We start from the raw sequence: 15,000 nt of genomic DNA on the forward strand, positions 1-15,000 counted from the left end.
AGGAGATATATTGTATTGATGTCACGAATTTGAAGCAAAATAAAGAAGATATATTGCATTGATGTCACGAATTTGAAGCAAAATAAAGAAAAAATGTCGCAATGACTGATATAATTTGCAATAAAGGATAAATTTGCAATTCTGGGATAATATATTGTAAACGGAAAATATTGCTCCGAGTTTTTTTATTATTGCAAATAAGGAAAATTATTGAAGAACAGGAAAAATATTTGAATGTTAAATGTTCTATCAGAGAGAGAATGTTGCAGAGAAAAAAAGGGGGGGGGGAGTTGCAATGAACGCCGAGTTAGGGTCAGAAATTGCTATATTGCAGACTTCAGTTGTAGAGACTAATTCGCACACGTTTCTATACACATTCATGCAAGGAGTGTTTATATATTGCCCATTGCAGAAACGCAAAGGAGGGAATATATATTGCCATGAAAACACAGCCATGCAGGCTGCAACTCAGAGACGGATCATTGCACACACACACACACGAACATATACAAACATACATACGTAAACACACAAAAACATTCATATGTACACACACACACACACAAAGGCCTTGTTTCTAACGACCCCGTTACAAAGGCGAGGTCCAAGAGCTAATAGCTCGATTCTGAAGGCACAAATAGTAAAAAAACAACACACACACATACACACACACATACACACACACACACACACACACACACACACACACACACACACACACACTAGCATACAGCATCAAGTGGCTCTCTAGAGTACGAAACATCTAGATCAGGTGGCACCCCTGCCTAAGTAGCACAATTAGAGTACCGTAGCATGGTCTAGCCCTAGGCACAGTTGTCTGGCCCCTAGGCACGGTACTGTGGCCCCCAGGCACCGTAGTGTGGCCCTCAGGCACCGTAGTGTGGCCCTCAGGCACCGTAGTGTGGCCCTCAGGCACCGTAGTGTGGCCCTCAGGCACCGTAGTGTGGCCCTCAGGCACCGTAGTGTGGCCCTCAGGCACCGTAGTGTGCCCCTCAGGCACCGTAGTGTGGCCCTCAGGCACCGTAGTGTGGCCCTCAGGCACCGTAGTGTGGCCCTCAGGCACCGTAGTGTGCCCCTCAGGCACCGTAGTGTGGCCCTCAGGCACCGTAGTGTGGCCCTCAGGCACCGTAGTGTGGCCCTCAGGCACCGTAGTGTGGCCCTCAGGCACCGTAGTGTGCCCCTCAGGCACCGTAGTGTGGCCCTCAGGCACCGTAGTGTGGCCCTCAGGCACCGTAGTGTGGCCCTCAGGCACCGTAGTGTGGCCCCCAGGCACCGTAGTGTGGCCCTCAGGCACCGTAGTGTGGCCCTCAGGCACCGTAGTGTGGCCCTCAGGCACCGTAGTGTGGCCCTCAGGCACCGTAGTGTGGCCCTCAGGTATCTCTCTATTCCCAGTGCCACGGTTGCCTCGCTCGGTTCTTGGCCAGGGATTAAGTCCAGGAAATATGGCTTCCAAGATGGTGGCAATTCTTGTGTTTTGCTTTCTCTAAGGTGGTGTTGGGGATTGGTAAGGTGGTGTTGGGGATTGGTAAGGTGGTGTTGGGGATTGGTAAGGTGGTGTTGGGGATTGGTAAGGTGGTGTTGGGGATTGGTAAGGTGGTGTTGGGGATTGGTAAGGTGGTGTTGGGGATTGGTAAGGTGGTGTTGGGGATTGGTAAGGTGGTGTTGGGGATTGGTAAGGTGGTGTTGGGGATTGGTAAGGTGGTGGTGGAGTTGGTAAGGTGGTGTTGGGGATTGGTAAGGAGGTGGTGTTGGGGATTGGTAAGGTGGTGTTGGAGACTGATGGTGAGATTAGAGGCAGGCCAGCATCAAAGGTCATAACCAGAACATGGGCTGGACGGTAGAGCGACGGTCTCGCTTCCTTCAGGTCGGCGTTCAATCCCCGATTGTCCACAAGTGGTTGGAGCACCATTCCTTTCCCTCCGTCCCATCCCAAATCCTTATCCTGACCCCTTCCCAGTGCTATATAGTCGTAATGGCTTGGCACTTTCCCCCTGATTGTTGAACGACGGACGAAAGGAAATTACACTTAAACGAGGAATACATAGCAAAGCAGCCAGAGGTTCAAGACCCTCTCATAACCCTAGAAAATCAGTACGTTCTCAAAAGACGCCACAACGTACGAAATACAATGTACTAACCTAACCGAGAACAAACGCACCCAAGAAAATGACATAATTTTCACACTAAAATAGATTTATATAACGAATTTTATTTTTATAACTAGATTTATATAACGATTTTATAACAAGACGTATTTTTAAGATGACATAATTCTCATTCTCTTGATTTGACACAATGTAAATAATTCATCCATTGGATAAAATCTCACACGTAGGGAATTAATTAAAAGCCGACCCCCCAAAAAGGGGGAATTTTGCAATTGCAGACATAAAATATGCATGATGAGTTCTGAGGCTGCAAGAGCAGCGACTCATCATAGAGAAGTGATATATGCAGCGGCCGCATTAATATATATTTTGTGAGACCAGCTGTGGTGTGATAAATAATCAGCGATATGTGGATTAAAGGATTGGATATTCGTAATATTTTGAGAGTATTTTGGAGGATGAAACCTTGATGATTTTTTTTTGCAATTATCAATTGATATTATTGATGTGTGTGTGTACTCACCTAGTTGTGCTTGCGGGGGTTGAGCTCTAGCTCGTTGGTCCTGTCTCTCAACCGTCAATCAATTGGTGTACAGGTTCCTGAGCCTACTGGGCTCTATCATATCTACACTTGAAACTATATATGTACTCACCTAATTGTGCTTGCGGGGGTTGAGCTTTGGCTCTTTGGTACAGACATGAAGTACAAACTTCATGTTTGTACAAACTATGGTACAAACTATGTATGTGTGTGTGTGTGTGTGTGTGTGTGTGTGTGTGTGTGTGTGTGTATGGGGACACAGTTCGTCTTAATACATTAAAATGAATAAAGTGTAAACACTGATATATTCTGAGGTAAAACAATTTTTATTGGTGTTGGGTTTTAAAGCCCATTAACCTTGGTAAAGTTAAGACCACCAATAACTTAATGACTGAAAAGCAAAAAGTCTTAAGGTCTTAACTCAGACCAGGGCTAAAGACCCTCTCCAGGTAATATTATATTATATATATATATATATATATATATATATATATATATATATATATATATATATATATATATATATATTTCAGTGTGAACTAAAAGCCTCAGCTGCTCCTAACTATATTCCTATTAAGCCGCAGCTCTGATAAAACTAAACGAAAAACAAGGTGTAGTTGATTGGAATCTCGACCGTGGACACAAACAACGTAGCGATCAAATTCTGTTTTCAAAAGCTGGCTATTACGAAGCACTCAATGTTGAGCTGCAGCTCTTGTTATCACCTAGTATGTCACCCCTTTGGCTCTGGGTTCAAGTATTGTCGCAGCTACAAGGGACCAAAGAGCCAAAGCTCAACACCTCCCCTGAAAGCATAACTAGGTGAATACACAGTTTGATGTCAATAGCTTGGTTATTCTCTTCCTCTCTCTCTCTCTCTCTCTATCTATCTTTATCTATCTTTATCAATCTCTATCATTACATATATCTATCTAGCTGTCTTTTTGCCCTCTATGCCCCGGTCGGCCGAGCGGACAGCACGCTGGACTTGTGATCCTGTGGTCCTGGGTTCGATCCCAGGAGCCGGCGAGAAACAATGGGCAGAGTTTCTTTCACCCTATGCCCCTGTTAACTAGCAGTAAAATAGGTACCTGGGTGTTAGTCAGCTGTCATGGGCTGCTTCCTGGGGGTGGAGGCCTGGTCGAGGACCGGGCTGCGGGGACACTAAAACCCCGAAATCATCTCAAGATAACCTCAAGATATCAAGATAACCCCCCCTTCATCCTCCTCAACAGGCACAAAAACTAATGTATGGGTCTTAGAAACTTTGCTTATATATTTTCTCTATTAGGTTTTCGTCCCAGTAACAACTCTACGTTTTTCACACGCCACATTTCACTACTGAATTTATGAAATACTCCATGAAAATAGCCTTGGGCGGTGTTTATAATTGCTAATATTTCTTAGAGCATTTAGCTTAGGCGTTCGCCGACCAGCCTATGTTCGTTCTATACCCAAGACCCTTCACTCTGCAGATTTGGATCAAGTCTAAGCGTTTGGCTTCTAGCTTCGGCCAAACAGACTCGCAAACATTTTCTCATAGGAACAGATTGGGAGGATGGGAGAATCTACTGAGTGATTGGAAGGATGAGAGAATGTACTGAGTGACTGGGGGAGGGAGGGAGAATCTACTGAGTGATTGGGAGAATCTACCAGGTGATTGAGAATCTACTGAGAGAATCTTGGCATCTGAGAGGGTAGGAGAATCACCTTAAGGAAAGGGAGATAGGGAAATTCTCCTAGATGATTGGAAGGGTAGGAGAACACAGCTAGGTGACAGAGCTTGACGAGTGAGTTTGCAAGGTGAACAGGAGTATATATGTGATTGAGAGGCAGGTACACAGTGTACTGTGTACTGTGTTCCCCTTGCATGGAGCACCGTGACCACCACCTGGAGAGCTCACCGACTGTGAAATACTGTGAAAAAGACATCATACCCGTCGAAGTAGGCACTCCGCACCCCCATCAGCCCCAGCTGGAACAGGAAACAGAACTCCAGCCTAATAATCCTCTGATGAGGAGAAATTCTTCTGATCAAGCTCGGTCTCCTGCAGTCCAACCACTTGGGCAGGACGGTAGAGTGACGGTCTCGCTTCATGCAGGTCGAGGTTCAATCCTCCGACTGTCTAAATGGCTGGACACCATTCCTTTCCCACCGTCCCATCCCAAATCTTTATCCTGACCCCTTCCAAGTGCTATATAGTCATAATGGCTTGGTGCTTTCCCCCTGATAATTCCCCTTTCCCTACGGTCTCCTGCAGGAGTGCAGCTGTAGAAATTCATGTAGAATTCAACAGTTTCATTGTAGTACATCAAAGAACGATTGTATTCCCTTTGGAAACGCTCTACACAAGCATATTTCAAAATACAGCCCCCAGTCCGATCTTTCGTAGATGTATGAATATTTCGTACAATTGGGAGTTTGATTCGTGGGGAAATTGGTAGATCTACTGGTAGATCTACCAATTTCTGAGATCTACTGGTAGCCTACCAATTTCTCTCTCTTTTTCTCGATAGACTCTCTTTCCCCCATTAGATCTAATAGTTCAAACCTTCTTTGAATCTCGTAGATTCTGATTTTCTACAGACGAGGCCCTCTGGCCGGCAGAATAGTACAGTATCCCCTACAAGTAATAAATGAACAAGTAGGGGGATACTCACCTAGAAAGAAGATACCAGGGGAAGCTGGTATTCTGAAACCCTTCTGAGAGTTCGTGGATTACAAGAGGATTTTTTTCACTCCTCAGGCAGCTGACTGCGTCGCGCCTAGTGCCGCTCAAGCGAGAGTGCCCGCAAGAACCGGAATTTTAGACTCTGAGAACTATATTTTAGAATGAAATAATAAGACTCTTGCACTCAAGTTCTGGAAATGTGAGATAATTGGGGGAAGAGAACATTGCACTCAAGAGCCAATGCACGCCATTTTGCGTGGCAAGATAAAGGCTGAAGATCTTTCTCTAGTACACCCTGAAGCAGCGTTTCTCAAGCTTTTTTTTTTACCCTCAATTCCGGGTCACACATTAGATAAACACATACATAGATTTTTTTGTCAATTATAAGATGATTGTATTTTCTTCTGATGTTTAAATAAGAAAAAATAACGACAAATATTATTTACAAATACATTTTGTGTATGATTCAGGCTATTCATCACTATCTCTTGATGAATCCCTAATCCTTGGGGGGGGGGGGGTTTGTGAACCCCACATATCTTGAGGTTATCTTGAGATGATTTCGGGGCTTTAGTGTCCCCGCGGCCCGGTCCTCGACCAGGCCTCCACCCCCAGGAAGCAGCCCGTGACAGCTGACTAACACCCAGGTACCTATTTTACTGCTAAGTAACAAGGGCATAGGGTGAAAGAAACTCTGCCCATTGTTTCTCGCCGGCGCCTGGGATCGAACCCGGGACCACAGGATCACAAGTCCAGCGTGCTGTCCGCTCGGCCGACCGGCTCCCTGATCTAAGGGGTGGAATATGACCTAAGACGTCCTTCTAAGGCTCCCCAAACGTCCAGAAACTGTCGTAATAAAGTGCCCTTATCCTAACCTACCAGAGGACCCAAAACAGAAAACGGAGCAGTACGTCACTTTCGCCAGCCTCTTCCGTTTTCTAGTACGACAATTTTGGGCTTTAGGGAGATTATACGTCAAAACGCAACGTTCAATAGGAAAAACTATTTGTTTATTCTATACGTTGAATTCCTATTTTTTATATTTTAATCTCTTCCTCTCATCTTTTCCATCCTTGTTCCTTGTCCATCTTCCAGTCTTCTTCAACGCTATAAATTAAAACTAGACCCTGTTACCTAGCAGTAAATAGGTACCTGGGAGTTAGTCAGCTGTCACGGGCTGCTTCCTGGGGGTGGAGGCCTGGTCGAGGACCGGGCCGCGGGGACACTAAAGCCCCGAAATCATCTCAAGATAACCTCAAGAGAGACAGTTTTAAATGAACAAATCCACAAGGGCCGTGACGAGGATTCGAACCTGCGTCCGAGAGCATCCCAGACGCTACCTTAATCGACTCAGCTACGGCATGGCCAAAAGGATTTGAAACTGAAGTTCTACTGAACTTACTGGATCCTGCAGTCTCTCTGAGGCACTAACCATCTGCTAGATAGTTTTTCCTCAAGAAGTGCCGGACCAACCAGGCTGTGGTGGCTACCTGGGTCTTCGAGCCGCTCCAAGGAACAGCCTGTTGGACCAAGCTCTCACACGTCAAGCCTGGCCCTGGGCTTGGGGAGTAAAAGAACTCCCAGAACCCCATCCAGGTAAAATTCAGGTATAAGACATACTAGGAACAGCTGTGAACACTTAAGCTAAATTATCGAGCAATCTTCCATCTTCACTATGCGCGAGCAAGAATATTTTGCCACAGTATGCAAAATCTTCCAAGAATGGCAACCTTCTTAAGTAACTAGCAAGGAATGGCGACCTTAAGTAACTAGCAAGGAATGGCAACCTTCTTAAGTAACTAGCAAGGAATGGCAACCTTCTTAAGTAACTAGCAGGGAATGGCAACCTTCTTAAGTAACTAGCAAGGAATGGCAACCTTCTTAAGTAACTAGCAAGGAATGGCAACCTTCTTAAGTAACTAGCAAGGAATGGCAACCTTCTTAAGTAACTAGCAAGGAATGGCAACCTTCTTAAGTAACTAGCAAGGAATGGCAACCTTCTTAAGTAACTAGCAAGGAATGGCAACCTTCTTAAGTAACTAGCAAGGAATGGCAACCTTCTTAAGTAACTAGCAAGGAATGGCAACCTTCTTAAGTAACTAGCAAGGAATGGCAACCTTCTTAAGTAACTAGCAAGGAATGGCAACCTTCTTAAGTAACTAGCAAGGAATGGCAACCTTCTTAAGTAACTAGCAAGGAATGGCAACCTTCTTAAGTAACTAGCAAGGAATGGCAACCTTCTTAAGTAACTAGCAAGGAATGGCAACCTTCTTAAGTAACTAGCAAGGAATGGCAACCTTCTTAAGTAACAAGCAAGGAATGGCAACCTTCTTAAGTAACTAGCAAGGAATGGCAACCTTCTTAAGTAACTAGCAAGGAATGGCAACCTTCTTAAGTAACTAGCAAGGAATGGCAACCTTCTTAAGTAACTAGCAAGGAATGGCAACCTTCTTAAGTAACTAGCAAGGAATGGCAACCTTCTTAAGTAACTAGCAAGGAATGGCAACCTTCTTAAGTAACAAGCAAGGAATGGCAACCTTCTTAAGTAACTAGCAAGGAATGGCAACCTTCTTAAGTAACTAGCAAGGAATGGCAACCTTCTTAAGTAACTAGCAAGGAATGGCAACCTTCTTAAGTAACTAGCAAGGAATGGCAACCTTCTTAAGTAACTAGCAAGGAATGGCAACCTTCTTAAGTAACTAGCAAGGAATGGCAACCTTCTTAAGTAACTAGCAAGGAATGGCAACCTTCTTAAGTAACTAGCAAGGAATGGCAACCTTCTTAAGTAACTAGCAAGGAATGGCAACCTTCTTAAGTAACTAGCAAGGAATGGCAACCTCTTTAAATGACAAAATATGGCAACTAAATTAAATATTACAATTTAATAAAAACCTAGGCAATCTACAGCATATATTTTTAAATTTAAATTTACTGCAGCCCCCGGGGAAAAAAATAATGTATACATAGCAATTTTCCTGATCGCATTCGCATATAAATTTTCATTAAGCCTTCGATAATAATTTTACACAATATATTAATATTTAATTTATATATTAAATAAATCTTCAAAAGCAATAAAGATTTCTATAGCTGTTCCCTGCAGTTAGGAGGGTGTTAGGAAGTTATAGAGTTACTTATTATTAATTTCTTGGATACGTGTTAAAGTGTGTGGATAAGGGGGAAATAGCGCCCCCAGGACAGTGAGTGGAACAGTGAAACAGCCCCCAAGACGGTGGGTAGTACAGTGAAACAGCCCCCACGACGGTGGGTAGGACAGTGAAACAGCCCCTTGGACGGTGGGTGGGACAGTGAAACAGCCCCTTGGACGGTGGATAGTACAGTGAAACAGCCCCCACGACGGTGGGTAGGACAGTGAAACAGCCCCTTGGACAGTGGGTGGGAGAGTGAAACAGCCCCTTGGACGGTGGATGGGACAGTGAAACAGCCCCTTGGACGGTGGATAGTACAGTGAAACAGCCCCTTGGACGGTGGATAGTACAGTGAAACAACCCCAGGACGGTGGATAGTACAGTGAAACAGCCCCTTGGACGGTGGATAGTACAGTGAAACAGCCCCATGGACGGTGGGTGGGACAGTGAAACAGCCCCTTGGACGGTGGATAGTCCAGTGAAACAGCCCCATGGACAGTGAAACAGCCCCTTGGACGGTGGATAGTACAGTGAAACAGCCCCTTGGACGGTGAATAGTACAGTGAAACAGCCCCTTGGACGGTGAAACAGCCCCTTGGACGGTGAAACAGCCCCTTGGACGGTGAAACAGCCCCTTAGACGGTGAATAGTCCAATGAAACAGCCCCATGGACAGTGAAACAACCCCTTAGACGGTGGATAGTACAGTGAAACAGCCCCTTGGACAGTGAAACAGCCCCTTAGACGGTGGATAGTCCAGTGAAACAGCCCCATGGACAGTGAAACAGCCCCTTAGACGGTGGATAGTACAATGAAACAGCCCCATGGACAGTGAAACAACCCCTTAGACGGTGGATAGTACAGTGAAACAGCCCCTTGGACGGTGGATAGTACAGTGAAACAGCCCCTTGGACAGTGAAACAGCCCCTTAGACGGTGGATAGTACAGTGAAACAGCCCCTTGGACAGTGAAACAGCCCCTTAGACGGTGGATAGTACAGTGAAACAGCCCCTTGGACGGTGGATAGTACAGTGAAACAGCCCCTTGGACGGTGGATAGGAGGCCAAAACAGTGTCCCAAACTCCCTACGAAAAGCAGCATTTCCTACCCGATTTACAGCGTCGTGTTGACATTCTCTGTGTTTACGAGTCGCCCCAAAAACTCAATGTATTTCCAAAGCTCTCTAACCAAGAGTTTTCGTAAGAGTTTTATATTTTTATTGTATTTATGGTTTTATAGAAAACTTGCAACTTCCGCTGATATAATATCAATGAGTTGGGGTTGGTTATTATTATTTGATATTCAAACAATATGGGCTGGTAACTTGGGCTGCGAGAGAGAGAGAGGTGAGAGAGGAGAGAGAGAGAGGAGAGAGGTGCGAGAGAGAGAGAGGTGAGAGAGAGAGAGGTGCGAGAGAAAGAGAGAGAGAGAGAGAGAGAGAGAGAGAGAGAGAGAGAGAGAGAGAGAGAGAGAGAGAGAGAGAGAGAGAGACAGAGAGAGAGAGAGAGAGAAGTGTTGTTATTGTTAACAGTGTTTAACCTAACCTAATCTAACCTAACCCAGAACACACACTAGAAGGTGAAGGGACGACTACGTTTCTGTCCGTCCTGGACCATTCTCAAGTCGATTGTCCTAACACCTAACCTAGTCTAACCTAACCTAACCTAGTCTAACCTAACCTAGTCTAACCTAACCTAACCTAGTCTAATCTAACCCAAACTCTTCTAGCAATTCTAGGCCAAATACACGCTATTGTAGGCCTAATATAATACATCTATATACTATACTATATTTCAGCCTTTTTTAGCATTATATTTTTCCTGGACTCTATAAAATGTACTTTAATGGTGGTCCATCACCATATACTGGTGATAATATAAATACCTGGGCGAGACGGAAATGGTTGGGCACATTACTTTCACCTAATGCCTCTGTCCACCTAGCAGTAAATAGATTCTCGGGAATTAGTCAAGTGATGTGGGGGGTTGCATCCTGTGGATAGTCAGTATTTCGACTTCGGGAAGACCTCGATATATGACTCACACACACACACACACACACACACACACACATTATATATATATATATATATATATATATATATATATATATATATATATATATATATATATATATATATATATAACTGAACAAATATAACCTTAGGAAGAACCTTAGGCTTGCAAATAGCGAGGTGCAGCCCTAGCAGGTGTGGGTGTGGGCGTGTGTGGGCGTGTGTGGGCGTGTAGGTGTGGGCGTGTAGGTGTGGGCGTGAAGCCGCTAGGGAGAGAGAAAATAGGTCAGTTTCAGCTTTCATGGCCAATATTTGGTTGTCAATAACATCACACGTTGTGTAGGGTATTACAGAGCTTGCAGTGGCGGGCAGCGAGGCGACGCCGTCTGTGAAGCGAGACAGTGAAGCGAGACAGTGACTGAAGCGAGACAGTGACTGAAGCGAGACAGTGAAGCGAGACAGTGACTGAAGCGAGACAGTGAAGCGAGACAGTGACTGAAGCGAGACAGTGACTGAAGCGAGACAGTGACCGAAGCGAGACAGTGACCGAAGCGAGACAGTGACTGAAGCGAGACAGTGACCGAAGCGAGACAGCGACCTCGTACACAATAGCCAACAGCTCAATAATCCATCTACTAACAGCACTGTTTACAAATGAAAAAACTTTACGCGACTCAACTGAAACCGTTCGAATTTTAATCGAACACCGTCTCACCAGCGCTCTGTGTACCGCAAACACGAATAATTCAACCCTTCTTCACAACAACAAGGGCCGCAGGCTCGTTAATCCAGCCGCCAAACCCCTTAACTATGATAAAAAAACGGTTTACACAAGACTCAATTGGTATCCTTCAAACATTTCTCGAACAAGGCTTCGGTGGCGACATCAGCTCGAATTGCAAGACTGTAAATGCTTCATCTAAAACCAGATGAAAAAACTTCCTCTGGAAAGTTTTCTTATTAAGGTTACTCATAGCATAGTCGATAGAGCTTCACACACCTGGGGGTCAGGGTTCGAGTCTCCTACAGCCCTAGTGAATGGGATGCTTCATCTACAGTTCTGCAAATACAAATAATTGCCAATAGAAACTAAACACCCAATCAAACCTATGCACAATAGGTTAATATATAATAATATTAATTTATATTGGAGCAAATTCCTGTTTTGAATGAACAGCATGTTAACACTGTTGAATGTGTCTTTGGGGTCGACCGCTGGATGGAATGGTATGGTAGATTATTATCATGCAATTAATGCTGGAACAATGACTTTACTGGCATAATTAAGACTAAAATTCCTCTAACTTGTTACAGTTTTCACTCGGCGTGACTCCTTAACAGGAAGTAAAACCGGAGGGGACTAGGCTCTGTGGGCCTTGCGAGCCTTGATTGACAGTTGAGAGGCGGGACTAAAGAGTCAGAGCTCAACCCCCGCAAGCACAAATAGATGAGTACACACACGCAAAGTTGTCTAAACGTTGTATCAAAATGACAATGACAACATTTGATTGTGAAAACCTTGTGTGCTTTCGAGAGAGAGAGAGAGAGAGAGAGAGAGAGAGAGAGAGAGAGAGAGAGAGAGAGAGAGAGAGAGAGAGAGAGAGAGAGAGAGAGAGAGAGAGAGAGACTCTGGCTCTGCTGGGCATACAATCTAGTTCAGGAATATTTTTTAAAGATATTTGTGCTTTTCAAAGGCACTACGACAATGCAGGCGATGAGTCACAATAACGTGGCTGAAGTATGTTGACCAGACCACACACTAGAAGTTTAAGGGACGACGACGTTTCGGTCCATCCTGGACCATTCTCAAGTCAATTGTGAATGGTCCAGGACGGACCGAAACGTCGTCGTCCCTTCAACTTCTAGTGTGTGGTATGGTCAACTACGACAATTCCTTCATAACTTGCAAGTTGACATCTCTTAAGAAAAATATTTTATACTTTTAAAATACAATATAAAACATCGTTAATCAAACACCAAAATTATTAACAAATAGTCCACAAATTACTCCTCGATTAATCTCAATAGTTTGATTATAATTTCAGTTAATCACACCTAATTAGCATATTCAGTGCTATATATAGGCAGTGTTAATTATCTTACAATAAGTAGTGCCTCGCAGAGCGTATCAAGACACCCAGAATGTTGTGTTCGATAACTAGAAAGTTTCATAAATCATCACTAATCGAACTGATTATATATACAGTTTTCTGTAATAATAACATGATGGAACACCAGCGTTCATGTAAACACACAACGTAATTGTCCCTATTTTCCGCTTGTTACAAGTTGTAATAAGGTTATTACATATTGGTATAACGTTTATGTGACGTATTAGAACGTTGTTACAACTTGTTTGGCGTTAAAAGTTGTTCGAATGTTGCAGGAACGTTTGTTACAACTTATTAGATGTTAAAACGTGTTCGAATGTTGTAGAAACGTTGTAGTTGCGTCGCGTTTGGCTGGGTGATAGAGTACAAAGAGGAAACTAAACTAATACCATAAAATAAAGGTATGAGCAAAGTTTACAGATTTTTTTTTCACTCTTTACCTCTCTATAGAGCTCTACGGGGCTCTCTCACTGCGGCTCTAGCCGGCTCTACCGGCCAGAAGCAGTCTGTCATGAGCGACATCTTCCGGCTGTAATCTGAAATGTTTCCGGCCACGAAACAAAGCAAAATGACTGAATTCATCAAAATTTATGCAATGAGACTGGTGTAGTCATTCATTGTATGACTTCCCCCCCCCCTCCCTCACTCCAGGGGGGGGGGGGGAGTGGGGAAGTCATCCAATGCCGATCATGAAGTCATTTGGATCTGTGAAGTCATGTGTAAGGTTAATTGTAAATATTATTTGAGTTCCACAAATAAATTTATTTTCAGAGGAATATACACGCTTGAGCTGACGCGCATGAACGAATATGCACGCACGCACACACACGCGCGCGCGCGCGCGCACACACGCACGCACACACACACACACACACACATATACATTCATACAAGATACATATCGGAATTTTTACACCAGTTGATTGACAGTTCAGAAGTGGGACCAAAGAACTTAAGCTCAACCCTCGCCCTCCTCTCCCTGGAAGCACAATTAGCTGAGTACATACGTACAAGGGTACATGCTTTCATAAATAACTATATACATATTAGATATATACATACATATGTATTTGATTTTATATATATGGATACATATCATATGTATATATAGAGTCCAATAGGCTCAAGAATCTGTACACCAGTTGACAGTTGAGAGGCGGGACCAAAGAGCCAGAGCTTAACCCCTGCAAGCACAACTAGGTGAGTACTTGCATACATACACACATGCAAATGTATGTATATACATATGTATATACAAATACATGCACATGATTCGAACCCCCAAATGAAGGCTCCAGTGGATTTGTCAAAATACTGAATATTAAGATTAAAACATATCAGAGCTCCTATTAACCTCAAAATAATCAAAATTTCTTGGATATTGCTGAAAAACTTTCCAATATTTATATCTATAAACTCTCAGACGTTCCAATTACTATATCAAATAGGCCAAAATGGGGGAGAAATGAATAAAATATATCAAGATCAGAGAAATGAATACGATTTCTTATCGAATAAAAGTCATTACAAGTTGGAATAGAGAAACGAGGAGAAACCCCAAAAGAAGGAAGATTTTGGAAAATGATGGATAAAGGCCGTGAAAAACCTTGAGATCAATTTTGGAAAAAGCTGAACAAATATAATAGAGTTCCCCTCGAGAATGGAGGAATATTGGAGAAAGAAATCAGAATGGTTGAAGGAGGGGGGGGAGGGGAAGGTTATCTTGAGATGATTTCGGGGCTTTTAGTGTCCCCGCGGCCCGGTCCTCGACCAGGCCTCCACCCCCAGGAAGCAGCCCGTGACAGCTGACCAGCTGACAGGGAGGGAGGGTGTTTACTTACCAAGTTGTGTTTGCCTAGTGCTTGTATTTGAGCTACGGCTCTTGGGTCCCGCCTCTTAACCCTTAATCAACCGGCATATAGGTTCTAGCAACCCGTTCTCGCACTTTCTTACAGTTAATATTGACTTATTAAATACGTGCATATGTGACATACTAAACATACTACTTTACCTTGAAAAGCTTCATAGAAAACACCGACCTTACCTAACCTTCTTAGTGTGTTAGGATAAGCATCTTATTGCTTCGTATTTACAATCATTACTTAACCTATACCGTTGATAGGTTAAATAATAATTGCAAATAAGAAGCAATAAGATGCTTATCTTAACATACTAAGAAGGTTAGGTAAGGTCGGTGTTTTCTATGAAGCTTTTCAAGGTAAACTAAAATATTCACAATCAATTAATATGTCACATATGCACTTATTAAATAAGCCAATATTGACTGTACGCAAGTGCGAGAACGGGTTGGTTCCAGAGCATATCTGGTTAATCTCGTATATCTACATTGAAAGCAGTGAAGGAAGTTTCTGTGGCGCTGAAGGA

At 43.6% G+C, this 15,000-nt stretch overlaps 1 protein-coding gene across 1 annotated transcript in view; it reads right to left on the reverse strand.

Moving 5' to 3' along the window:
- Positions 1-763: 763 nt before the first annotated feature.
- LOC138357306 (zonadhesin-like) overlaps positions 764-15,000 on the reverse strand; it is a 26,611-nt gene continuing 12,374 nt past the window's right edge. Inside the window, exon 2 of the mRNA XM_069313995.1 lies at positions 764-1,504. Within this exon, the coding sequence (XP_069170096.1) occupies positions 764-1,504 (741 nt within the window). The remainder of the gene's footprint in view (positions 1,505-15,000) is intronic.

The sequence above is a fragment of the Procambarus clarkii genome, chromosome 77 (genome assembly GCF_040958095.1).
Source record: "Procambarus clarkii isolate CNS0578487 chromosome 77, FALCON_Pclarkii_2.0, whole genome shotgun sequence".
Taxonomy (NCBI): Eukaryota; Metazoa; Arthropoda; class Malacostraca; order Decapoda; family Cambaridae; genus Procambarus; species Procambarus clarkii.